General features: G+C 39.8%; 1 protein-coding gene across 2 annotated transcripts in view; it reads left to right on the top strand.

Moving 5' to 3' along the window:
• Positions 1-27,512, top strand: part of MED23 (mediator complex subunit 23) — a 54,071-nt gene that overhangs the window by 25,067 nt on the left and 1,492 nt on the right. For both annotated transcript variants that reach the window (XM_081312868.1, XM_081312867.1), the window contains 17 exons: positions 1,068-1,211; positions 2,003-2,148; positions 3,141-3,386; positions 4,346-4,488; positions 6,774-6,948; positions 8,631-8,794; positions 9,258-9,382; positions 11,190-11,395; positions 12,266-12,446; positions 13,761-13,931; positions 14,326-14,542; positions 17,097-17,333; positions 18,118-18,283; positions 18,814-18,886; positions 20,514-20,728; positions 21,123-21,243; positions 24,250-24,381. In XM_081312868.1, coding sequence (XP_081168994.1) covers positions 1,068-1,211; positions 2,003-2,148; positions 3,141-3,386; positions 4,346-4,488; positions 6,774-6,948; positions 8,631-8,794; positions 9,258-9,382; positions 11,190-11,395; positions 12,266-12,446; positions 13,761-13,931; positions 14,326-14,542; positions 17,097-17,333; positions 18,118-18,283; positions 18,814-18,886; positions 20,514-20,728; positions 21,123-21,243; positions 24,250-24,381 — 2,862 coding nt within the window. The remainder of the gene's footprint in view (positions 1-1,067; positions 1,212-2,002; positions 2,149-3,140; positions 3,387-4,345; positions 4,489-6,773; positions 6,949-8,630; positions 8,795-9,257; positions 9,383-11,189; positions 11,396-12,265; positions 12,447-13,760; positions 13,932-14,325; positions 14,543-17,096; positions 17,334-18,117; positions 18,284-18,813; positions 18,887-20,513; positions 20,729-21,122; positions 21,244-24,249; positions 24,382-27,512) is intronic.

Below are 27,512 nucleotides of genomic sequence, written 5' to 3'. Positions count from 1 at the left end.
GGCCAGGTTGATGCTCCTCCGAGTGGAGCGGGGGGGCTTTTGCCCCGGGGATGCTGGGGGGTTGCTTTCCTGGCCTGGCCTGCCTGAGAGGTGAACTGGGAGGCGGCAGCCCAGGGCCAAAGCACCCACTGAACCCCGGAGGGTTGGGGAGGGTGCTGAAGTGAGTGGGCATCCTGCCTACAGCGCCAATGCTGGATCCCCCTTCCTTGCCAGAGCCAGAATGCCGTCACATTTCAATAGATGCCAGCCTCGTCCTCTGGTGGGTCTGGACAGCGGCTGGAGAGAGAGGGGCCTGTTTCAGAGCCTGGAGCCCTTGTGGGGGGGATTGCCTTGCCACCTGCTTTCCAGCTCCGGCACTAAGGAGCTGGAGAGCTTGGCGCACCCACCCTCTCTTCCGCAAAGCATTCCTTCACTAACCTGCTTTCCAGTTTGGTTGCGTTTCTCTGCCACCGCATGCAGGGAAACAAATGAAGTTTGTGGGACTTTTAGTTCAATTAGACCTTCCAACTTCGTGAGATCATTTTTTTTTTTTGCAAGAAGTTGGAAGGTCTGATTAAACTCTTTTTTTTTCACTGCCCCCTAGCTCCCAAATGGCAGAGGGACCAGTTAAGGGGACTGAGCTTCCCCCACCCATCATCTGTAGCATGGGAGTCCGGCTTGGGAGGGGAGTGAAAGGGAAGAGGTGGACGGTCAGACGGGAGGTTGCCAAGCGGGGACTTGCCTAGCTGCAGGGGCCCTGGGATGAAGGGCGCATGGGGCAGTTCCCTCCGCCACCTGCCTCGCCTCACCTCGTGGTGCCGCGTGCCCTCCTGCCCCGTTGCAGCCGCGAGCAACCAGATGGTGGGACGGAGTGGGCCAAGTTTTAACTAGGGCTTCAAAAATTTCTGATGCTTTTGGCTGAGTATGGAATGGTGATTTTTTTTTTCATTGGTGTTACGTGAATGTTGGCAAATAACTTATTGGGGAAAGCATCTTTGCAAGTGTCTAAATGTAGCATTTTTTAGAAACTTGTAAGAGTTTACTTAGGCGTGTGTATTCGGTATTCATGGAGTTTCTTGGTCTTATAGTTGGCAGGACGAGGCCTGATCAAAGGCAGAGACCATTTGATGTGGGTGTTACTACAGTTCATCTCGGGAAGCATTCAGAAAAATGCATTAGGCGATTTTCTTCCTGTTATGAAGCTCTTTGACCTCCTCTACCCTGAGAAGGAAGTGAGTTGCCATTTAAAATATTTTTTACTATGATTAATTTTGCTTCACTTTTAACTGATATCCAAGGGGTAAAACCAATCCTTCCCCCACAGGGGATTATTTGGCAAAGAGGAGCCTGATATTCTTTGGACATTGGGTACAGTTGGTCTAAAATCTCATCCCTTGAGGTTTTTTTCTTATACTTCTTATACTTCATTTTTACAACCCTGAAAGGTGTATATATAAAATTATATCTAATATTGATACAACAAACACTTTTAAAGATGTTCACAAGTAATGGGCATTATATGAGACTTTTTGAAAATGATTTACGACTTCAGATGTGATAGCCAGGTTCATATCTGAAAATGCTGTTAGATTGTTGCCTCTTGCAGGGAATGAAGGAATAGAATACTTTTCAAGATCTCCCACTAGTTAATGAAATTTACAAGGAAGATAGAGTTAATATTTCTGAGTCTGCTTCTTGTCTGATGACCTAGCAAGGCTATCAACATGGTCTGTTCCAAAGAGTAAAAGCTAGATTAGAAGAAGACTCTCAAAGATAAAGTAATCAACCCGACATTTGGCAAAATTAAGCAATCCTGATTACATGGTCAAGTTGAAAAAAAAGAGAAAAGATGAAGGTGAGTATTAGCAGATTGAATTGGTAACATATTTTAAGAGATAGTTACCTCAGCAGATACACAGGTTCCTGAAAATGTAGTTACTCTGTTTCTAAATTTTGATTCACCATATCTATTTGCTGAATAATAATGGAATATAATTTAACATCATGTTCCTCTTTCCCTTAGTGCATTCCTGTGCCCGATATCAACAAACCACAGTCAACCCATGCTTTTGCAATGACCTGTATCTGGATACATCTGAACAGAAAAGCTCACAGTGACAATTCTAAACTACAGATTCCAATTCCTCACTCTCTCAAGCTCCATCACGAGTAATTATGTTTTGTAAAGTCCTTTTCAATCATGATCATCCTGGAATCTCTGAAAAGAGGATGAACAATGATACCCACACAAAAAAAAGTATATATTTTCACTTTTACATTAAATGTATACCAAATCCTGTAACTACAGAGCATCAGAAACGCACACTTAAAATCAGGAAACATACATCCTGAATTTAAAAAAAAAAAACATTATCACATGATAGCATTTGAAACCAGTGTTGTGGTAAAATTTCAGGATGACAAAACAGTCTTGAGAACTAAAAGACCAATAAAGTAGAACAATTTCTACTAAACAAAAGAAGGAAGGAAATAAGCATCCTTGAGATGCAGTTTCAAGGAAACTCAGGAATGAAGCTTATCTAACTTCCTAGTACCTGTTCTGTGTTTTATGATAAAGACGGGCAATCTGATTTATTTTAAAGGGCTTTTGAAGCCGTGGAAGGTATAAGGTGTATTATAACTTATTTGTAACACTACGGATGAATTGTGGTTTTTTTTCTGTGATTATTATTACAAACATAGGCAACTTTTCTGCCCTATAACTTTTCTTCGGTTTTGTGACGATTTTTATTTTCATTTTTTATAATTTAAAAAATGGTAAAATGCATTCAGCCTAGCAAAAGTCCATTTTGCTTATTGGCAAGGCAGAGACATTGGAAAATTGCTGCTAAATTTTGGCATCTCGATTTAGAGTTGCTCCAATGGGGCTACCTGGGATTTATGAGTTGCTTGCCTATTTGCCTAAAGAGCAACTATGTAGAATTAGGCCATGTGGTAAGAAGAGATGACTTGGGTAGGTGGTAGACTAATTTTTCTCTGATTTACTCCAAGTAGTATCCGTCTTACTCTGCCAAAAAAGTTGATGCCCCTATGAGTCTAATATACCATTATCACATATACATTTTTATGGCTAGTGTGTATTAGATCTTTTGCACATAAGCAGGTTTCTCCCATTCACTTAAGTATCTTTGGGTATCCAGGTTTTTGCAACAGAGTCTAAGGAATAAAAGTCTTCACATGAACGACTACAAGATCGCCTTGCTGTGCAATGCTTATTCCACTAATTCGGAATGCTTTACGTTACCCATGGGTGTTCTGGTGGAAACTATTTATGGGAACGGCAACATGAGAATACCTCTCCCAGGAACCAACTGCATGGCTTCAGGCTCAATCACACCACTGCCAATGAACCTCTTGGACTCCCTTACAGTTCATGCCAAAATGAGGTAAAATTTAACCAGTAACAACAGTGGACGCATTTGTTCTGTTCCAGCCTACTACCGGCCCTGCAGAAAAGGCAGGGACAACCCCTTTACAAAAAGGCAAGAGGCTGGAACTAAGCCCGCCAAATTTATTGACATAAAACAGAGCAAACAGAGCCAAACAAAAACACGAACCATGAAACAGGAGCTATTCAAACGGTTGCCTTCAGCAAACCAGCCCTCCCACACATTCCCCTTTTAAACAGTTCAAGGCATGGCTTCTCTCTGCCTCCTTCCGAGGTGCCCCATTGCCTTCCTCTGTTTACTCCTGATTGACTGCCTCCTGCGTCGGGCGTCCTTGAACAGGGCCAGCTGTGGGTCATCTTCATCCACGCTGTCAGGCTCACACAGCTGGGTCTGCGTAGTGACCAGATGGGAGGGGCCTGGCTGAGGACTCTGCGAAGCCTCCGGGCTGTTCTCTGCAGGCTCTCCAATACCCCACTCCTCCTCCTCTGAATCGTCTGACCCAACTGCCGAACCCACAGGCTGACCCTGAATCACAACAGCATTTGCCTGACATGTTAAACCACCCCGGGTGTTTTATTTTTTTTCAATTATTAAATTGAAATACCTGATAAAGGCCATGAGCTCTCCATGACTTCAACTGGATTGGGCAGTTAGCATGAATGTGTGGGCTCTCCTTCACCCTGGCCTTGCCAGCTTTTTCATGGTTCTGATGGCTTCTTTGTGATTAAGCATCCAAGCCTTACCAACAATTTGAAATCCAAGAAATAACACTGATTTTGAATTCTGGTTAGTGCCAATCAAAATTGGTGGCTGCTCTGTATTGAGCAGTCATCGGAATACTAAGAAACTGATGTACAGTGTTAACGTTAACGCAAACATAACTGCTTTTCCTGAATCCAAGACTCCTAATTTTAAGAATTTGTTATGGAAAATAATACCACCTCCTTTTTTTCCAGCCTTATTCACAGCATAGCCACCAGGGTAATAAAACTGGCCCATGCAAAGACTAGCTTGGCCTTAGCTCCAGCTCTTGTGGAAACATACAGCCGTCTGCTGGTTTACATGGAAATAGAATCCTTGGGCATCAAAGGTTTTATCAGTAAGAAAACGTCATTAATTAATATTCTTTTGGACTGCTAATTTTTTAAGAACGTAATTTCCAAACCGAATTGCTTAGAATCATCAGCAGTTGTAATGATCTGTAAAGTGTCCTTGAGAGACAGAAGGAGGATAAGAGTCTTTTTTCCCCTTCCCTCTCTTTTTTTTTGTTTTTGCTTTTGCTTTTGTTTTAGTTTTAAGATATGAGAAATGTAAAATTGTTGGGATGGCTCGTATAAGGAAAAAAAGACTTCAATATTTGAGCGTAATTAACTCTTAAGAAAATCTTAACAGGTAAAAACTATTTTTGAACATTGTGGGGAAAACAAATTTAAATGAGAACTTTAAAAACAGGATCTACGACAAGGTGATTAAAATGATTAATTAGAAAAGAAGCTTCGTATGGATGTGGTTGTTACTTGTAGAAATGCTAGAAAAATGTTTATATTCAATTGCTATCTATTAAAATACTAAGAAATGTACTAAAGGTTGATACAAGAGATTATTGGAGGAAGAGAAAATCAAGGAAAGCTACTATGTGAAGTATGTAATTATAGAAACCAATTGTTACTGATTCTTTGTAAATATAAACCTGGACAACACGCTGTTTACCAAATATTAATGGTGATTATGTTAAGAGAGAGAGAGAGAGAGCCTAAATGGACTTCACAAGATGGTAGAGGACAGGAAGGGGCCTGGAGGAACGTTGTCCAAGGGGTCACAATGGGTCGGACACAATTTTGCAACTAACAACAACAACAACATATATATATATATATATATATATATATATATATATATATATATATATATATATATATATATAGAGAGAGAGAGAGAGAGAGAGAGAGAGAGAGAGAGAGAGAGAGAGAGAGAGAGTGTCAGATAAGAGACAACTTAGTCTGCAGAAGGAATGGGGGCATGGTAAACATTTCAGAAAGGACCCTTCCTAATTTCTTGGACTGAAAAGGCAAGGGAATAGGGGAAAGATATATTTTCAGACTTGCAAGATTGATGTCAACCTTTCAAGGTAGTCCAGAAAGAAGATGGGTATTAATATTACCTTTATTGTAAGGTAACAATAACGGGATCCTGCAAGAATTCTTTCCCCTAATTGCTTCTTTGCATATTATAGTACCAAAGAAATCATTCCTTAACGCTATGCAATAATCTAAAGAATATGGGGTATTATGTCTGATGAGAGACCTGGTCTCTCAGGAGAAAAGTTCTACCTGTTCTCACGTTACTTGATGCCAATCAATTTATAACCTTCCAGAAATTGATTGATTATAGCGTCTACAATCTGACCATTGGCCACATTAGCTAAAAAATGATGGAAGGAGATGTACTTATTTTGTGATATAATAAGGATCTTTTAGTGAAACTGAAATGTATCCTTTGAAAATCTAAGTCCACCAGAGACAATGTTTACATCATATTGTATATTCTACTAATGTTTTTATGATTTCTGTCTCTCCGAAATTTCAGATAAATGTTTAAAACCTTGAAAACTGTAGATAGCCTTGATAGATAATTTGGAGTGAGAATGATTGGCCCAAGGTTAATTTGTAATCGGCCTTATTCATACATAATAGGCTATAATTTCAGAAGAATGACCTGAGGAATAAATCACAATAAACTGAATTCATACCTCTTTAACCATAATATTATATACAATTCACAATATTCATCTCACCTGCTAAATTGACTCTGCCATCAAGTCATTTTTGATTCCTAGTGACTACCTAGATTTTCTCCACGATGATGTACCCTTAACCTCTTTTTTTAAAACTCTTCCCAATGGTACACTCATCACCCCTGTGATTGCACCACTCTTTAAATTACAGTTAAACATAATACATTTTGTCATAATGCAGTTTGTGAACCCAACCAGTTGTTTTTTTTGGTCTTAGATTGATATCTGAAGCTACTCTACAATGACTTGATGTAGTCCCCTTCGTTTTTTCTTCCCCTTGTATGAATCTTTGGCCTTTTTACTAAAGACCTGTCCTTTAAATGGGATCTTTTAAGCTTGGGTGTAAATGGAGTGGTGACTTAATAAACACTGTGACATTCTTATTTGTATAGTAATAATATGCCTGTAAAACTGAGCCTCCCTGCTTTTCAGATTTCTCTATATAGCAGTAGTACTTTACTGCAAAGAATAATTGAGTTGAGAGTTGTTTGTAAATGTAAGAATCTGGGTGGATTTATGTTTCCAGGAAAGCTGGCTTTCTCTTAATTTTTCACTAGAAAATAATTGGCAGGGCTTCTTTTTCTTCTCAGGTCAACTGCTGCCTACAGTTTTTAAGTCTCATGCTTGGGGGATCTTGCATACCCTGTTGGAGATGTTCAGCTATCGCATGCACCACATCCAGCCTCATTACAGAGTCCAGCTTCTTAGTAATCTTCATTCTCTAGCTGCCTTTCCACAGACCAATCAAAACCAGCTTCATTTGTGGTAATAGTATTTTCAGCAAATTATCATTTTTATTTTTATTTTTATTTTTTTGCTTTAGAGACACTAGGCTTGTCAGGAAATCATAGAAGAATAAAATGGAACGAAATCCACCCATTTAAGTTAAGACACTCCTGCTAATTTGCACAAAATGGGAGCTTCGGGGGGGGGGGAGCAGGGGAGAAATGTTTGATAGCAGTCCATATAGACTTGGATGTTAGCGTGCCTGCTGCCCACTGCCTATGAAATGGAGCTGCCTTCCGTTACCCTTCAGATTTAGGAACCATGAAGGGTTCATTGCGAAAGTGAGGAAGATAGTTGTATTGCATAACTGGAAGTCAGTTGGGTAATGGTCAGCACTTGCTTAGAGTTAAATGATGGTGAACAGCACTCAAGAGGGGTTGAGCTTAGTTCTCTTTGTGACTATGTAGGGATTCTAGGCTGATCCCCCTTTTAACTCCACTGCTAGATTCTGCCATTCCTTCTACAGCTTTACAAATCAGAACAGAGTTGAGAATTTCTCCTCCACCTCCCATGGTTCTTCATTTTATTGGGACTTGTGTAAGATTGAGTACTTAAAAAGGGCGGGGGGAGTTGAAACCTGGCCCACAGAACAAATCATAATAAGCTCATTTAAATAATGCCAACCCATATTAATGATCAATTCAGAAGGCTATGCATTACATTATAGGAAAAGATTTAAGACTTCAATTTGAGTTTTAGCCATTAGTGATTTTAAGCATTCTTCTGGATTCAGTGTGGTATGTACATTGAAATAATAACTGTCACCTATGAACAATACAATTGTGATTTAATTAAACCACAACTTCACTATTTTTAGTTGCAATTGCCTGATCAAGAACTTAAACCTCAGTTACAATTCTGGTTCCTGATTTTACCACCAATTCCAATTTCATCTGATGATTTAATTGAATAATAGGCTTAGGTTCCAAGGAAGGAAGTGAAGAGACAAGCAAACATTTTGTGTGTTTTTTTTCTTCTGGACTGTGATTTAGTAAGCACTGAACTGTTTTGAGGACTAAATTCAGTCATTTAGATGCACGGATACATTCTGGATTTCCTTCCTTAAGATAGCCACTGGGTTTTTAGGAGGTTATTATAAGGGGTGGCCTTTATTGGGATGAGATAGAATCAACTTTCCATTTCATCTTTAGTACAGCTCTATCTTGGGGATGGGATTATTTTGTTTTATTGTTTCATAAATTTCACCTTTTCATTTCATCTGACCCCTGCAATTGTAGTTTAAAAAAATGTATCCATGAATTAAATCTGGGTTGTTTCAAGCAAAATGTACCTGAAATTAACTGGATTGTAATTTTAGTTAAAAGTTAAAATATTTACTATTATCTCCAGAGCCCTCTTAAAGACTAAATTTACTTGCAGCATTTCTGTAATGCTAAGCTACTTGAAATATACACGTATATCCTCACAATACTAGACGATAACAAAAAATAAAGTTACAAATCCAAATAGTGCTGGATTGATTACATCTCCTGTTTATTTCTTTGATGTAATGGCCTTCAAGAGTCAATGTATTTCACCATTCTATAATTTGACCATGTGGGAAATGTGGTTTGTGCAATTTTAGAATACAATTCACTGAAACTAGGTGTAGTTTCTGTAATTAGCATAACATATCCTTAAGGGTGTATTCTTTTTTATAGTGTGGAAAGCACAGCACTGCGGCTGATTACTGCCTTGGGCAGCTCTGAAGTCCAGCCACAATTTACTCGATTCCTTAATGAGCCCAAAACCGTGCTTTCAGCAGAATCGGAGGAACTGAATAGAGCACTCATTTTGACTCTAGCAAGAGCAACACACGTCACGGGTAACAATTCCAGATTTTCATGGATCCTACTTAGAAAATAGAAATGGTTAGAACTGTGCTAATTTTTTTAAGTATCTTAAATGTTATTGTTCTTGATTTACTTCTACTGTTAGACTTCTCAAATTGAACAGGCAGATGTTTTATCTTGATATGACATATATATTCTAGTGTAGGATAATATTCCGTTTAGAAATTGTATGAAGTCCATTCCTCTTGCAGCAACTTCAAGAATAGTTGGCTTAATCAGTATAGTTCTAACTAGAATAAACCATATGGCACTAGGATGTGGACTATTCACAGACTGAGTAATCATTTAATGAAGCTTAGCAGAAATGAAGAACTGTAATTAAGAGCAACTGAAGGAATGCAAACAGAACTATTGGATGATGATAGTATTCCGTTAATCCAGTTGCGTTTGCTTTAATTTTTTGAATAGTCGGTTATGTTTATCTTTCTGTTTTAGATTTTTTCACAGGTTCAGATTCCATTCAGGGGACTTGGTGCAAAGATATCCTGCAGACTATCATGAGCTTTACTCCCCATAACTGGGCAACCCATACTTTGAGTTGTTTCCCAGCTCCTCTGCAGGTAATAGCTTAGCTTAAATCAGCCTTTCTCAATAATAATAAACCTTTATTGTCAAAGTACAACATGTGTACATTGAGATTAGCTGAGCCTCCCCCCGTGCTCTCTGCCCCCAACACACAGTGACATAAACCCTCCATCCTACCACACCATGTGAACCAACTACACCACACACCGGCCTCCCAAGTCAATTCTGCATAAGTTCACAGAGATTATATCCCATTTAAAAGCCTAACAGCCCACAGATAAAAGCTATTTTTCAGCCTGTTGGTACGGCTGGCTATACTCCTATATCTCCTACCGGATGGTAGGAGAGTAAATTGATACCGTCCAGGGTGTGAGTCATCCCTGAGAATCTTCCTCACTCTTCCAAGGCAACGAGCCCTGGCGATGTCATCCAGTGGTGTCAGGGGACAGCCCACAATGTCTTGTGCTGTGCTCACCACCCTCTGTAATACTTTCCTGTCCGCGGCTGTCAGACCAGCATACCAAACCACAATACCATACGAGAGGACGCTCTCTATAGTAGATCGGTAAAAGAGGGTCATTAGCCGTTGTTCTACCCTGTTCTTCTGCAAGACCCTAAGAAAGTGAAGCCTCTGTTGGGCCTTTCTAGCCACCTGGGTTGTGTTAACTTTCCAGGTCAGATCTTCACAGAGGTAGATTCCCAGAAATTTAAAGGAGGAAACTCTCTCCACACAGTCCTCCCCGATGTAAAGTGGGGCAGGTTCCTCCTTTTTTCTCCGGAAGTCTAACACCATCTCTTTCGTCTTGCCAATGTTTAGGTGCAAGTTGTTACTACACCATATGGATAGTTTTTGTACCTCCGCCCTATATGCTGTCTCATCCCCACCTGTAATAAGACCCACCACAGTTGTATCATCTGCTAACTTGATTATCACAGTGGATGGGTCAGATGATACACAATCATAACTGTATAAAGAGTACAGGTAAACTTCTTGGGAAGTTTAAGATACGTACACTTCCACTCTCAGGTTGCCCAACCAATTCTGAGAGTTGAAGTTCACATATTTTAAATTTGCAAAGGTTGAGAAGAATTGGGTTCAATAATCTATGTCAGGAAAGATGATAATTATATTCTTGTGTAAAGTTTGCTTCAAGCTAAATATTGTTTCCATCTGTTGTGTTTTTCTGTTTCTTCCCCCATTTCTGCATTAACCTTATCTTTTTAGAAATTTTGTACAAAAACTCACGCTTTTGTTACAAAGTGCACATTTATAAACGTGCTCTATTGTCATTAACTATGAATTAAATTACAAGGTTGAATCTCATAATTATAAGGGACAATAATATAATCTTACAATTATAAGATTGAATCTTATAATTGCATTGAATTGCAATTTCAGTATCATCTTCAGGTGTTCCAGTTCTGATAACTACTTTTAAAAAAAGATATTTCATGATGGGTTTTATATGTTTCTGTTTTACAGCTCTTCTTAGTTTTAAATGTTTTTAACTTATTAAGAGATTTAAAGCACATACGCACGCACACACAGTCATACGCTAATGATTGATTATATTCCACAAGTCAGCATTGACTCTTAGCAATTACCTAAGAGGATGTCACATTTATGCTTATCTTTGTCTATCAAGAAGATGAAAGTTAGAATTAAATTGTCCAGAATGGAATTTGGTAAAATTGTGCCATAGATAGAGAAGAGAGTTGGTCATAATTTAGGAGCCTGGTAGGAAAATTGAATTATGAAATTGGAGTGGCCTCACAGAATGTAATACATTTTAGATGAAGATGAACTTTTGTTTTAGTGGCTACTAACTTGTTTTATTTCAGGCATTCTTCAAGCAGAACAATGTGCCTCAAGAGAGCCGGTTTAACCTAAAAAAAAATGTGGAAGAGGAATACCGAAAGTGGAAATCCATGTCAATTGAAAATGATATCATCACCCATTTTTCTATGCAAGGCTCCCCTCCCCTCTTCCTGTGTCTCCTCTGGAAAATGCTGTTAGAAACCGATCACATTAACCAAATCGGTTATCGGTATGGTTTAAAAGATTTAATTATTGTTTATACCATGGCACTATAAAGCAAAATGGAATAATATTTGGGACGGTGTAAACGTAGAGAACATTTTCTGCATAGTGGCCATTCGTTTGAAATAACGCATGTTTTGTTTTGTAAAGTTTGCAAAATACTGGGTAGCACAGGAACAAGTTTGCGGTGGACTTTTCTTGTAATGCATTACAGGTAGTCCTTGACTTAGAGCCATTCGTTTAGCGACCTTTCAGAGTTAGAATGCCACTGGGGGGAAAAATGACTTACTACCATTTTTCATACTTACAACCGTTGCAGCATCCCCATAGTCACGTGATCAAAATTTGGGCATGTATTTATGACCGTTGCAATGTCCTGGGGTCATGTGATCACTTTTTGCAGACCTTCTGACAAACAGAGTCAATGGAGAAGCTAGATTCACTCAACAACTGTGTTACTAACTTAACAACTGCAGTGATTGACTTAACACTGTGGCAAGAAAGGTCCATGAGGCAAAACTGAAGAACTGTCTTGCTTAGCAACAGAAAAGTTGGGCTCAGTTGTGGTCATAAGTCAAGGACTGCCTGTAATTTAACACATTAAACAGATGGCTAGCCGTATGATTAAAGTGGACTTTTATAACCGGTGCTTCTGTCAACAGCCTTGGCGGAAAATCCATTTAGGAATCAAAGAATCCCAACTCTCCATTTTACAATATTGTTTCATCAAATCTGCTTTATTCATACATTTTCAATCTGTAGAACCTTCTAAGAGTGGAACTTTAAAAGCTGGTTACTTGATAGCACAGCCTTTCGAGGAGGGGGGGGGAATTGGTTTTCATATTATGTCATATTATACTTCTCTCTCCTACTTTAGAGTACTAGAAAGAATTGGAGCCAGGGCCCTGGTTGCTCATGTCCGGACATTTGCAGATTTCCTGGTCTATGAATTTTCTACCTCAGCTGGGGGCCAGCAGCTCAACAAATGTATTGAAATTCTTAATGACATGGTGTGGAAGTACAATATTGTGACATTGGATCGCTTGATACTGTGTTTGGTAAGGAATGCTGAGAGAGAAGTTGCCATTATCTGTTCAGAGATTTATCAGATATTATGATCACAATATTGTTTTTGAAGACTTTGCAAAATTTTGTTGATGCAAAAAACACTGCTAAAATGTCTGTTGTGGCCCCGACCCCCGAGCCTGTCCTACCCGAGGAAGAGGACTCTGAAGATGATGGGGAGGAACTGGCAAGGCCTCCCTCTCTGGGACCCTCCCCTCTGGCAAGGCCTCCTTCTCCGGGGCCCTCCTCTCTGGCAAGGCCTCCGTCTCCATCTGAAGGCCGACGAGCAACCTGGGAGTAGCCAGGCTGGGAGCCAGGCTGGGACGGAGCTCGAGCAGCTGCAGCAGATACAGTCTAGCGAAGATGACTCATGGCTAGACCCCCGAGAAAGACTCAGGGCCAAGCGTTTACAGCAGCGTAGGAAGAGTAGGAGGGCCAGGGATTAGCTGAGTCATTGAGCCACACCCCACTCGGTATAAAACGGGGTGTGGCTGCTCTCAGAACTTTGTGACGAACAATAGTTTAAACAACTTCTGGTCACATCTTCGGAACTCTGCTTCTTGTTTGAAACCCTGGTCTGACTTCTTGGCAATGCTGCTGTACATCTGCTTCTGAACTGTTTGTTTGGATGTTACCTCATTCCAGCAGAATCTATTTTGCTGCCAAGGCCTTATCTGAAGGCAATTAATTACAGCCTGTAGAATTAACTCTTGCTAGTCGTGTCTGCTTGTCTGTTTGTACTCCGGAGGGGGGAACAGAACAATGTCATTGAAAGGGGATCTACTGGAACAGTAGACATTCAGAGATAAGCTGATAAGAACCAGTTGGGTGTAAGCAATGTAGCGTTGCTGTACAAGCAGGCAGTTAAAATTTTTGGTATCAGAATCACATAGACTTCTGTAAGTCTTGGTTGCCTCACCTCACTTCCTCAACTAGAAATGAATGATGTTGGTGAATTGTATCATATTTTTATACATGATTATGGAAGGATTGAAATTAGTTCAAGTATTAATGTCAGTGGATTATCATGTCCTGTAGAGAGAAGACTGATTCTTTGAAGAGTATTAAAAAAATAATTTTAGAATTCCTTTCAACCACTATAAAGTGCATTCTTGAGCAACCCTAGTTTTCTTGAACAGGTTTTCGGGTAAAAAAAAAATGTGGGAAGTTTTATATTTAATTGGTTTTCAATTTTTTTTTAACTTGAGCTATACTCCAGAGAAATTAGAAATATTCCTGTAGGTATTTTGTAGCACTGTCTTGTAGTTCAACTTTGATTCATTTTTAAATTGTTATCATTATTTAAGGCGATGCGCAGTCATGAAGGCAATGAAGCCCAAGTGTGCTATTTCATTATTCAGTTGCTCCTACTGAAACCCAATGATTTCCGAAACAGAGTGAGTGATTTTGTGAAGGAGAACTCTCCTGAGCATTGGCTACAGAATGACTGGCATACGAAGCACATGAGCTACCACAAGGTACTTCCGGTTTGTCTTTTAATTGCCCTAAATAGCAGTGCTTCTACAACAAACAAATACACAGTGGTTTTTCTGAGAGGCAGAAGGTCATCTTGTTAGTGATTTAGCACATTTGAAGAGATAACTAGGATTGGCGTACATTTTGTTGTTGTTGTTGAGGGCTAATGATCATAGTTGGCTGGGGAATTCTGGGAGTTGAAGTCCACAGATCTTAAAGTTGCCAAAGTTGGACACCTCTGATATAGGTGTTTGTGCCAGATATTTTCCCATTAAAATATGGATGTAAAGCATTAGAGGGAAATCTTATTCAAATGTGGGAAGAAAAAATAGAACATCAGTAATGAAAGCTTATTAAACCCAGGCAAAATTAAACCAAATTGTTTTTTTTCCTCAGAAATACCCTGAAAAGCTGTATTTTGAAGGGCTAGCAGAGCAAGTCAATCCTCCTGTTCAAATCCAACCACAGTATTTACCAATTTACTTTGGGAACGTTTGCCTCCGCTTCCTGCCAGTGTTTGACATTGTGATTCACAGATTTCTGGAACTTTTACCAGTATCCAAATCCTTGGAGACTCTGCTAGATCACTTAGGAGGCTTGTACAAATTTCATGGTGAGTTCTAAGGAAAGTTGTTTCGTTGCTGTAATATTACTGAATTGATAATAACAAACACTTATTTGTTGATTGATAATAAATGTTCTCCGTAATTAAAATGTTCTATTTATTTCATGACGTGTCTTGAGTCTTATACCAACTGTGGTGATTGTGTTTGTCTTAGAGAAGTAATTGCATTGTCAGACTTGCTGCTAGAAAAGTGTTTCTAGGAAGAATGGAAACTGCAGTCAGACAAGCTTGTAAAGAATAATTGGGTCAGGATATATTGAGCAGTGGCAATGCAGCAGGTCTGAGAAGTAAGCCCTCATTAAAAATACTCAGGCATATGAGTGTATGGGTTAGTACAGGGGTAGGCAACCTTGGCTCTTTTATGACTCGTGGAATTCTGGGAATTGAAGTCCACGAGTCATAAAAGAGCCAAGGTTGCCTACCCCTGGGTTAGTAGATTGATTCAGCTATCCTTTTTAGTCAAGAAAAAGAGAAGCCCTTGACTTCTGTTGAACACTATACAAGCATCAGATCTCTTGAAGTTGCGGGAAACAGGTGATTATCTTTCCGTAATATGTTTGAGGAGATAAATGTGACACTGCATTGTGAATATATTCTAATCCTAATAGCATGAACACACCTGTCCCCTCTCTTCCCCCTTTCTGATAACATTTTTTTTCAAAAAAAATATTAATTCTCCATGGTTTAAAATATTCAAATTATGTGATCCAACAGCTTGAATTTTAGATCCATGCAAATTGGATTAAGTTGACAGAATTTATTATGCAAAATATAAATGCTAAATGAATGTGTTATCCTTTAGGTTACAAGAATTTTATCAAAGATACACGGAAAACAAATTAAACACAGTCAAGCTAGAGTCTTGGACTTTAAGAGAGCTAATTTCAATAAACTTAGAGAGGGCTTGGGAAGGATTCCATGGATGAGAATCCTCAAGGGGAAAACAACTCAAGAAGCTTGGGAAATTTTGAAAAGTGAGATAATAAAAGCCCAGTCTAGCACAATACCAACAAAGAAGAAAAATAACAGCTCTCAAAAGAAACCAGCATGGCTGCATAAAGAACTCTCTGATAAATTGAAAGATAAAAAGGACAAGTATAAAAAATGGAAAGAGGGGCACATAACTAAAGCAGAATATCAGCAAATAGTCCGAGCATGCAAAGATGAAGTAAGGAAAGCTAAGGCTCAAAATCAACTAAGGCTTGTGACCAAAGTCAAAAATAACAAAAAAAGCTTCTTTCAACATGTAAAAAACAAGAAAAAAGTTAAGGAAATGATTGATCCATTAGTGGGGGAACGTGGCAAGAAGGTGACAAGCAACAGGGAGAAAGCAGAATTATTTAACTCATTTTTTGCCTCAGTGGGCACAAAGAGAAAAAAACAATCCAATCTATCAAAAACAGTACCATGAAAAATAGATTAGAAACACAAGTTAAGATAGGCAAGCAAATGGTAAGTGAGCACCTATCCAACCTAGACGAGTCCAAATCACCAGGACCAGATGGATTACACCCTAAGGTTCTCAAGGAACTGGCAGATGTGATCTCAGAACCACTGAACTATATTTGTCAAAGATCCTGGAGCACTGGGGAACTACCAGAGGACTGGAAGAGAGCTGATATAGTTCCCATATTCATTCATTTTTGTTTGTGAGTGAAAAAAACTTAGCCTTCAGCTGGTCCTTTCCTCATGACTGTCAGAATCCATTTATATCACATTTCGTAAATGTATGGTTAGAATATTGTGCTTATTCTCGGGATTCTGCCATCTCTCCGAGGGGGGGGAGAGGATGGTTATTCAGATTGCAGTAGGCTGTTTTCAAAGACCAGGAAAGCTTTTGATCTGGGGGGAACAGGGGGAGAGAGAGAGATCTGGGTTGCATCTCCATTTGGAACTGAAAGGAAGAAAGCAATAACAATAAACACAAGGAGATTGACACCTAAGTAAATGATGTGAGCCTGACTAAATGGATTTGAGGGGAGGGGGTTGAAACGGGAATGCTTTATATAGTATTGAAATGTAACTCAATGTCAGATCCCGTCTTGTATTGCCACAACCAATCTCATCCTAGTAAACTTTTCCTTTTGGACAAACTTGGATCCAGGAGTTCTTATTTCCTAAGATGTGAATTGGGGTGGGTCCTGACAATGACGGGAGCATGTCTAGGCTATACATGAACAAAGAAGATAATAAAGGAATGTATATGAAGCCCATACAATTGCTGAATGAGATTCCCAGGTCTGGAAATGACACTTCAATAACCTTACTTCTTCTGTAACTGGCAAACTGTACTAAATTATGCAAATCTGAAAAAAGGAAAAGGGAAAAAAAGAATAGCATGTGAAGAATGTCAGTTTATATAATTGGAACAAAGCACAGATCATGTTCTTGTGTGTGTGTGTGTGTGTGTGTGTGTACACATACACACATACATACATATACATATACATACATACATACACACAAACATACACACTTTATGGTAATCCAGATTGTAAAACGTGTGAACACAGCTGCTTACTTAAGAATTGTTTCTTGACAGATCGGCCAGTGACCTACCTCTACAACACCCTTCACTATTATGAGGGACATCTCCGAGAGCGAACCAACCTCAAACGGAAGCTTGTCCATGCCATCATTGGCTCCCTAAAGGATAACCGGCCATTAGGGTGGTGTTTAAGTGATACTTATCTTAAATGCGCTATGAATCCACGAGAAGATAACCCGTGGGTCCCCGATGATATGTATTACTGCAAACTAATTGGGCGGCTGGTGGATAATATCCTTTCTGAAATAATGAATGTGTATAAAATAATAGTATATAGAACACTGGTTATTCTCTTTAAACTAGCTCTGCTGTTATTTCTGTAGCATTCAGTTATTAATGGTTCTCTGTCAACAGCATTCAGATTATCACTGCAAAATGAGAACAATATACAGTATGTGCAATTTCAATGTTTTGCCTTATCAGTGTTTACTAGGAAATAACTCCCAGTTAAGATAAGAACAGTTGGCTTCCTAGCACAATGAGCACGTTGCCTTATTTTAGTAGGTAAGCTAAATTTAAACAAAAAGAGCAAAGAATTATCTTTTAACTAGTTTACTTTTAAATTTTGGAGCTGGGGAAGTTTATTCAAAATGTAATAACGTGTTCTTTGGTAGGAAATACATACGATTAAGTATTGTACGTACACAAATATTAAAGCTGGTCAGAGCATTTGAAAGGTGATTTGCAAATGTGAACAGACAGGCCTTCTTTAAGCATTAGAGCAGGGGTGTCGAACTGCCGGCCTGCGGGCCGGACGCATCACAAGGAAATCGCACCCACCCCATTGCCGGCAATGGGAAAAAAGCTCCGATATGTCGCATTATGTCTGCATTAGAGCATCTTTTAGAAAGCCTGCAGCTGCTTGAAAGGTCCTCCCCAATTGTGTGTGTGTGTGTGTGTGCGCGCACAGCCATTTTACTTTGCTGGCTGAAGAGCATCTGTTGGGTTTATGACATCATGTTTCATTACTTCTTTCCTATAAAATACAGTAGTTTATTAGCTTAACTGCAATCACCGATGGCTGGTAAATCATCCAGTCCATTCCCAAACTGTGATTGGAGGTTCAATGAATTTCCTAATCCAGCTGCCCATGCCCTCCATGTGACCTGTGTTGAACTCATGGCCTTGGCTGTTCCGGGGAAGGATGTGGGCAATGACCTTCTGAACGTTGTTTTGAAAAGGTATGTATTGGTTTTTTAGAAATAATCCCAGTATTATTTATATCTAGAATATAGATGTTATTAAACATGATCAAAAGAGGAAAGGTTATTTAAGTTTATTTACTTGATTTGTTTTTGAACAGTACAGACAGTCCTCAACTTACAACCATTTGTTTAGTGACTGAAAAAAGTTTAGTGACCGTTTTTCACACTTAACGACCATTGCAGTGTCCCTATGGTCATGTGATCAAACCTGGGGTCATGTGATCATCTTTTGCCACTTTCTGACAAGCAAAATTGATGGGCAAGCCAGATCCACTTAACAACCATGTTACTACCTTAACAGCTGTAGGGATTCACTTAACAACTCTGGCAAGAAATGTCATAAAATGGAGCAAAATTCACTTAACAATTCTCTTGCTTAGCAACAGAAATTTTGGACTCAGTTGTGGTTGTAAGTTGAGGACTACCTGTATGCATAGTTTTACTGTCCCTGTGCCAGAATCCAGAGTACCAAAACAGTGATTTTTTTCCTCTTGCTTTCCTAACAGTCAGCCTCTGGTGCCCAGAGAAAATATCACCGCCTGGATGAATGCAATTGGGTTGGTTATCACCGCCTTACCTGTAAGTTACCTGGGGTTTAAAATTCCAACTAAAGGAAGAAAAAGGAGCCTAAGGTCCCGACCTTCGCACCTTCCGGCGTGACTTAAAAACCTATCTATTCCAGCAAGCCGGCCTGGCCTGATAGATTTGGGGTTTTATTTGTTTTACTATTGCTTTACTGTATACTTACCTTGCTCTGTACACCGCCCTGAGTCCTCCGGGAGAAGGGCGGTATATAAAACAAATAAATAAATAAATAAATAAATAAGGTTAAGTGCAAGAGTTCCAATTCCTATACATGAGAAATAATTAGAAATTGGAACGTGAGCTTTTTTTATATTTTCCTTTTTTAAAAAAACTTTTTATTGAAAGCTTGTACAACATTTGGAATGTGAAGAATTAAAGTCAGCTTCTGGAGACTAGAAATGCAGCTTTTGCATTTACTTTCCCAGGACTTACTTTGACAAGCTGTCAAAGGTGGATTGCATGGCCTCATTTTCTTTTGAGGACAGGAGTTCACCTCGTCCCTCCCCCCTGCCCCCACCGTGGCAGGGCTCGGGTCTTGAACATGGGCTTGCTAACTTCCAACCCAGCATCCTAACCACACGAGCCATTGTGCTCTACCTCCAACTCCTGCCAGGGAGCCCCCAACAGGGCATCCCCCGGGCAGTGGTGATGTCATCGGCTAATCGTTTCAACCCGTAAGCACCTTGATGCTTCCAATACGAATGCGATGCAATGCGATTGTCTTTTGAGAGAAATAAATTCTCTTCTCCCCCCCCCCTTTTGAATCACGCATACATAATGATCACATTCAGGTAGTTTGTGACAACAGTTCACTTAGTGGCCATTCAAAGTTACAGCGGCCGTGGGGGGGAAAAAGTGGCTTATGAACATTATTCACACTTAACAACCGTTGCAGCATCCTCCATGATTTACCTTCGGATGCATGACAACTGACTCACATTTATGACGGTTGAAGTGTCCCGGGGTCACGTGATCCCCTTTTGCAACCTTCTGACAAGCAAAGTCAATGGGGAGACTTAAGAACTGCAACGGTTCGCTTCACAAATGTGGCGAGAAAAGTCATAAAATGGGGCAAAACTCACTTAACAAATTTCTCACTTAGCAATATAAATTTTGGGCTCAGTTATAGTCGTAAGTTGAGGACTACCTGTATTTGGTTTCTTGAAGCAAATACAAAGTACTGATAGAATAAAGAAAGGGCCTGTATTTATATCATATATTATGAAGTATATGTGGTTACATGCGCACTCACTGTTACAGTCGTTAAGCATTAGATTATACTCAAAGTATGCAGGATGCTTTCAGTCTTGTAAAGGAGAACATTCCAAGAACTGTGGTTTGAAGATTGTGCTGTTTCATACATCTGTAGTGGATGCCCACCTGACTCTTCCCACAGGATTCCACCCCTTTCTCTTGGTTTCTTAATCATTGCATTACTAGCAGACTGCAATATTGAGCTAGAAAGGACTGACAACTAGGCAGCTCATAGTACGTAGAAATGAATGTCTCGCACGTCATGATAGCTTGAAACCACATCTTGTGATTCAGGCTTCCATTTTAGGTTATATACATGCTAGCGCTCTCTCTAATCTTTGTTGTGCGGCCGGTTTTGTTTTCCAAGGAGCCCTACTGGATTGTCCTCCATGAACGGATTGTGAGTGTTATCAACAGTCCTAGTTTGACTTCAGAGACCGAATGGGTTGGGTATCCATTCCAACTGTTTGACTTCACGGCATGTCACCAGTCTTACTCTGAGATGTGCTGCAGCTACACCTTAGCATTGGCACATGCTGTCTGGCACCATTCGAGCATTGGCCAGCTTTCCCTCATTCCAAAGTAGGTATTACTGGGTGACTAGGTTTGCAACGGATGAATATCATCTTCAGTAGTTTGTATGTGCTGTAGATCAGGGGTCTTCAAACTCGGCAGCTTTTAAGACTTGTGTACTTCAACGCCCAGAATTCCTCAGCCAGCGGGAATTCTGGGAGTTGAAGTCCATAAGTCTTAAAGTTGCCAAGTTTGAAGGCCACTGCTGTAGATGGATCACATATTCATATCAAGCTCCTATTAAGTACACTTACGGTCAAATTTAATTATTTTTGTCTCATTGCTATTGGTAACAATTGAGTCTTGATAGAATTTTGGAGCTTTCAAAATACGTAATCTTAACTATTTTCAGTTACTTTCATTTTTGAAGATTTAATTTATTATATCTTGTGAAATATTACAGGTTTCTCACTGAAGTGCTGATACCAATAGTTAAGACTGAATTCCAGCTCCTTTATGTCTATCATCTTGTTGGCCCATTTCTACAGCGGTTCCAGCAAGAGAGGACCAGATGCATGCTAGAGGTAGGTTGCCATCCAAAAAAATAAAAATAAAAATAGCTACACTGTTTAGATTTTATAAAAGAATAAGTCGAAAATTTTCTGAACTGGGCAAAATTCCCCTTTCTGAAGGGAGGTTTGGAGCAAACTTACAGGATTGTTTTTATAAACTTCCAAGAATAATTGACTTAGTGAAGAAGTATTTGTATTCTTTCACTATTTCTGCAAAGCTGTATTTTTCTGTGGAGGACTTCAGCTGTATCTGCTCCTTTAGTGAAATTAAACACTGTGATTTCTTAGTATATTTCCACTGTAGAATTAATATCAGTCCATGTTATTAAAGTAAGTTTAGGATATCTCAGGGGTCTCCTTTCTTTTTACTCTGGCATATTGCTGATTTAGTGACTTCGTATTGCATTTCTCCCAGGAACTCCATTTGGCAGAGAAGCACATTTTTTTTTAATCCCATTTACCGTATATACTTGAGTATAAGCCGACTCGAATATAAGCCGAGACTCCTAATTTCACCCCCCAAAAATGGAAAAAAGTTAGTGACTCGAGTATAAGCCGAGGCTGGGAAATGCAGCAGCTCACCTTATGCTCCTCTCCAGAGATCTTCCCTCAGCAGCGGCCGGCAAAGTAGCTCGCACGCGAAACAAACCTGGCAGAGGAGCCGGAGCGGCGAGCAGAGTACAAATACACTAGTACGGAAAGCTGCCGTTCACTTTCGGGGGGAGGAAAAAAAAACACAACAACACCGCACGCTTTAAAAGATTGGAGTTTTGCAGCCTTTTTTCTCGGGCCCGTCCGCCACCTTTAACTTAAGGCTGCGCTCTCGATTTCCTGGTGTGTGTGTGTGTTTCTTTCTTATTCCTCCCTTCTCTGGTGGTTGGAAAGGCGTGTGACGCGCTTCGACAAAAACTCTGCTGGCTCTCTCGGTGGGAACCTCCCATCCTCTATATACCCCCATTTCGGCTGCTTCGCAAACTGCTTCCTCCACCCCACCCCACCCCACCTCACCCCCCTTTTTCCAAACATTTTGTTTGCACCTCTGGGCCAAGCACGCAACTCCGAAAACGATCCCACCACTGGCAACTCCCTAGCACCGTAGGCAAAAACTAAAGTCGAAGCCACACCTGACAATCGGGGAGGGGAGGGGAGGGGGGGAGGAAGGAGGAAGAAACCAGCGCACCCTTCGCCCTTTTATTGTCGCAATCGAAGAGGCAGGAGAATGCGGGGTGGGGAGGGGAGAGAGAGAGAGAGTAGAAATCCCTATTTTCGGAGCCGAGAAGAGAAGCGCGGCTACAGCAGTCGCTAGAGTTCCCCCCAAGGGGGCGGAGAAAGAAGAACTCTCGGAGCGTTTCTTTCGTAAATACGCGCACAGGCACACACTCGCCCAGCCGTGCGCTTCGCCCAGCTTCTCGCGGGGAGTTTGCAAGCCCTTCGTTTCTCTTCAGGGCCGTCAGAAGGGCGAGCAAGTCTCTGCCCTGCCCTGCCCTGCCATGGGGGTGGGGAGCCAAGCGCGCTTGACGTTCCTGGAAACGAGAAGGGCCTGCGGAGACTGACACCAACCCGAGTGCCCAAGCGGGTCTTCTCAGCGTCAGGCAAAGTAGCTCACATGCAAAACAAGCCCGGCAGAGGAGCCGGAGCAGCTCCGCTGCTGGGGGCGCGTCTCGGCCGGGCCTTGCAGGATCTGGGCCGGGCGCCTCTGCTCGCCGCTCCGGCTCCTCTGCCGGGCTTGTTTCGCATGTGATTCCGGGCCAGGTGCTGCTGAGGGCGAGCAGAGGCGCCCGGGCGACCCCAGCAGCGTCAGGCAAAGTAGCTTGGCCGCGCGCAAGTCCTCGGTAAGTTCTTTTTTTTTTGTTCACTGGAGTATAAGCCGAAGTGGATTTTTTCAGCCCAAAAAGTGGGCTGAAAAATTCGGCTTATACTCAAGTATATACGGTATATTCCGCCCTTCTCTGAAGACTCAGGGCGGCTTACAATCTAAAGCACAAACCAATGTGCTTAGCAATAGCCTTCATTCTATGTATATGCCTGCTTATTAGGGCTTTCGCCCCCCCCCCCCAGCGGCATTTTTACAAAGTCAGCTTATTGCCCCCAACAATCTGGGTCCTCATTTTACCTACCTCGGAAGGATGGAAGGCTGAGTCAACCTTGAGCCTGGTGGGACTCGAACCTGCACTAATTGCAGGCAGCTGGTGTTACTTAAGGAGGCATTAGCTCACAGTTTGCATCAAGGCACAGTGCAAATAAAAACAAAAACAGGACCTTAGGCTTCAGCATTCCTTATCTCGTTTCTTCAAGCAGAACACAAAAAAGTTTAAAAACAAATTCTCAAGGATATTTTGGCTGTCAAAAAAATTCATTGCACTTCAGCATAGATAGCTAAACATAGTTGATTTCAAACTCTCTCTGAAAACAGGGAAGAATTTTGGGGTGGATTTTTTTACCTCAGCATTCAGTTGCTAGCCAGCTGAGAATGCACAAAATGCTTGTTTAATTATATTTTACCACATTCATAATAAAGTATTTTCACCCAAATACTCTTTATTGAATTATATGCATTGCCATAAAGAGATTTCATTTCCAAGATTAAAAATGCATATGCTTATTTTTGCTGCAAGAAGTTTTTTTAATCATCCAACCATTTTGATAATAACTTTCTAAAACAGAACGTTGATCTTTTATGGAATTATAACATCAGTACAACTGATAAACTTATTTCTGAAAAACATACAGGTCTCGTTATGTTTTTCTTCTTCATTGATTACTTTTTTGTCATTTTGTCCTTTTCCTCCTGTACTTGGGATATAAATACTAAATGTTTTATCATTTTTATTGTTGTCAATTTCTTAACAATTTTAAACAAGAGGAATGAAAAAATTAGAAAAGAATATAATTGTAATATAAGTGTTAACTTTATAATATGAATGTTGGAATTTAAAAATAAATCAAATTTGAACTGACCCAACATGGGGGGAAAAAGTATGTGTTTTCAGTACAGTTTGTGTTTGTATCTGGCAATAGATTGGAGTAGCTTTTTATGAAATGCTTCTGGAAGTGGATCAATGCAACATGCATCTCAGCTACATGGATCCCATCTGTGATTTTCTATACCATGTGAAGTATATGTTTACTGGAGACAGTGTGAAGGACCAAGTAAGTGAATAGTAGTTCTGACAAGAAATAGCACTTTGGAGTAGAATTGAAGTTTGACTCACTTTCCCATCTGAGGTCAACAAATGAAAACTCCACAGTAGGCCTGCCCTGTGAATAAGAAGAAACCAACTGAACATTTTTCTTCATTTTTTTTTATTGAAAAGTTTTAACATACAATTTTTCTTTAAAAACCCCCCTCCCCCTCCCTTCACCCTCCCCCCCTACCTCTCCCCCCTCCCCCCCTCCCCCCCGACTTCCCAGAGCTAAATACAAGGTATATATAAAAAAACCAATCATAAACAATCATATACTAACAACTATAAACTCTAAAATCCATCACTCTCTAGCTTATATAGGATAAAACAAACCTTAGTAATATTAAATATATATATAAAAAAAAACCTAAAAGAAAAGAAAAAAGAAGAAAAAAGAAAGAAGACTTATTCAAATGCTACATAAAACTTCTTAACCCTATACTTATTCTGGATAAACTCAATCCATTTTCTCCATTCCATAATATAGCGTTCTTGCGAGTGATCTTTCAAATAGGCCGAAATCTTCGCCATCTCTGCCAGGTCGGAAACCTTTAAAGTCCACTCTTCTATAGACGGCAATTCCTCTTTCTTCCAATACTGACCTATCAAGAGTCTTGCTGCCGTAATTAAATTCAACATCAACTTAGTGTCCACAACTGTAACATCTGTAATTATTCCCAACAAAAAAAGTTGCGGACAAAACTTTATCCTCTGTTTAAAAATCTTCTGCATGTTCCACCAAACTTTTATCCAAAAGGCCTTAACCTTTTTACATGTCCACCATATATGAAAATATGTTGCATCTTCATCACCGCACCTCCAACATTTAGGCTGATAATTCGGATACATACTTGTGAGCTTTTTAGGATCTAAATGCCATCTATAAAACATTTTGTAAAAGTTTTCTCTTAGATTTTGAGCTTGTGTAAATTTTACGTTCCTCACCCAAATCTTTTCCCACGTGTCCATTGTAATAACTTCCTGGATATTTTGGGCCCATTTTATCATACAATCCTTAACAAGTTCTGTTTCTGAATCAATCTCTATCAATGCAAGATATATCCGTTTAATATGTGCCGGTCCCTGGTTTCTAATTTGCTTTATCAAATTTTCATCAGTCATTGTAAAACCATTTTTCTGATCTTCTTTCCACCTGGCCCGTAACTGAGTATATTGGAACCAGTTTTGAACAACCTTCTCTTCTCGCAAGAGACTATATGATTTCAAACACCAGACATTTCTTTCCAAACTTAGGATCTCCTTGTACGTAGTCACATCATGTTTGAAACCAGCATGTATATTTTCTATTGCGTGTTTTGGAATTGCCCACAGTGGTATCTTGCAATCTAACTTATGTCTGTACTTCTTCCAAACTCTCAGCAATGCCTGTCTTAAAATATGCACTCTAAACACATTGTCTACCTTCTTGTCATACAACAAATATGCATGCCAGCCAAACAACAAATCATGTCCCTCAAGATTTAATAATCTCTCCTGTGTCAAATTAATCCAATCACTTATTCCTACTAATGCAGCAGCTTCATAATATAGTTTAAGATTGGGCATTTTAAGCCCACCTCTCTCACGAGTATCCTGCATAATCTTAAGTTTAACTCGTGGCTTTTTCCCTGCCCACACAAATTTATTGATACCTCGCTGCCATTCCTCCAAATTAGAACCTTTCTTAAGAATCGGTATCATTTGAAATAGAAATAAAAATTTAGGCAGGACATTCATTTTCACTGCTGCAATCCGTCCCAACAAAGACAATTGCAATTTTTCCCAATTCTCCAATTCTTTTTGAATTTTCCCCCATAGTTTTTCATAATTATTTTTATATAACTTTGTATTAGAGGGCGACAAAAACACCCCCAAATATTTAACCCTTTTAACAATCTCAAATCCAGTTAGTCCTTCTAAAAGAGCCTTTTGCGAAACTGTCATATTTCTGACCAAAATTTTGGTTTTCTGTGTATTAACTTTAAATCCAGAAACCTTCCCATATTGTGTTATTATCTCCATCAGGTCCACAACAGAGTTCTCTGGCTGGGTCACTGTAACAACCAGATCATCTGCGAATGCTCTCAATCTATAATCCTGATCTCTAATTTGTATCCCCTTAATTTTTTCCGAATTCCGTATTTTAACCAATAATATCTCTAATGTTAACACAAATAACAAGGGCGATAACGGACAGCCTTGCCTTGTGCCCTTCTCAATATTACATGCTTCTGTCAAGCTATTATTAACTATAACTCGGGCAGTTTGTTTTTGATATAATGCCCTAATCGGTTGCAAAAATTTTTCCCCAAAATCCATTTTGTCTAAAACTTTCAACAAAAATTGCCAATTCAATTGATCAAAAGCTTTTTCAGCATCTAAAAAAATTAGCGCCGCAGAGATCTGGTTGTTCCTTTCCAAAAACTCTAACACATCAACTATATGCCTCACATTATTTTTCATTTGCCTACCACTAATAAACCCCGTTTGGTCCCCATGAATCACCTGTTGCAGAACCCTCATCAATCTATTAGCCAAAACCTTAGCAAATATCTTGTAATCTGTATTTAAAAGCGATATCGGTCTATAATTTTTAACTTGAGTAGCATCTTGGTCTTCCTTCGGAATCAAGGAAATAAAAGCTGTTCTCCAAGACGGTGGCACCTTTCCCCCCCTCTGGATTGTCTGGAACAGTTCCTTTAACGGTTTTATCAACTCTATTTGTAGATTTTTGTAATAGGCCGCAGTCAAACCATCCGTACCTGGTGCTTTATCCACCTTCAATTCCTTAATTGCTGTAACAATTTCTTCTTCTGTAATCAATTGATTAATCCCTTCTTTTTGTACTTGCGTAAGAACCGGGATGCTAGCATTTTCCAAATATATATCAATGTCTTTTTCATTAATTTTCTCCCTAGCATATAATTTAGAATAAAAATCCACAAAAGCGTCCTTGATAAGGTCCTGTTGAAACACAACCCTTCCTTTATGCTCAATCTTATCTATATTAGAAGCCCTTTGTTTTTTCCTCAATCTATAAGCTAACCATCTACCTGGTTTATTAGCGTTACAAAAAGTATTATGCCTGGCAAACCG

This window comes from Vipera berus, assembly GCF_964194415.1.
Source record: "Vipera berus genome assembly, chromosome: 1".
NCBI classification, from domain to species: Eukaryota; Metazoa; Chordata; class Lepidosauria; order Squamata; family Viperidae; genus Vipera; species Vipera berus.
The sequence above is the reverse complement of the archived record's forward strand: the minus strand, read 5'-3'. Positions and strand labels throughout refer to the sequence as shown.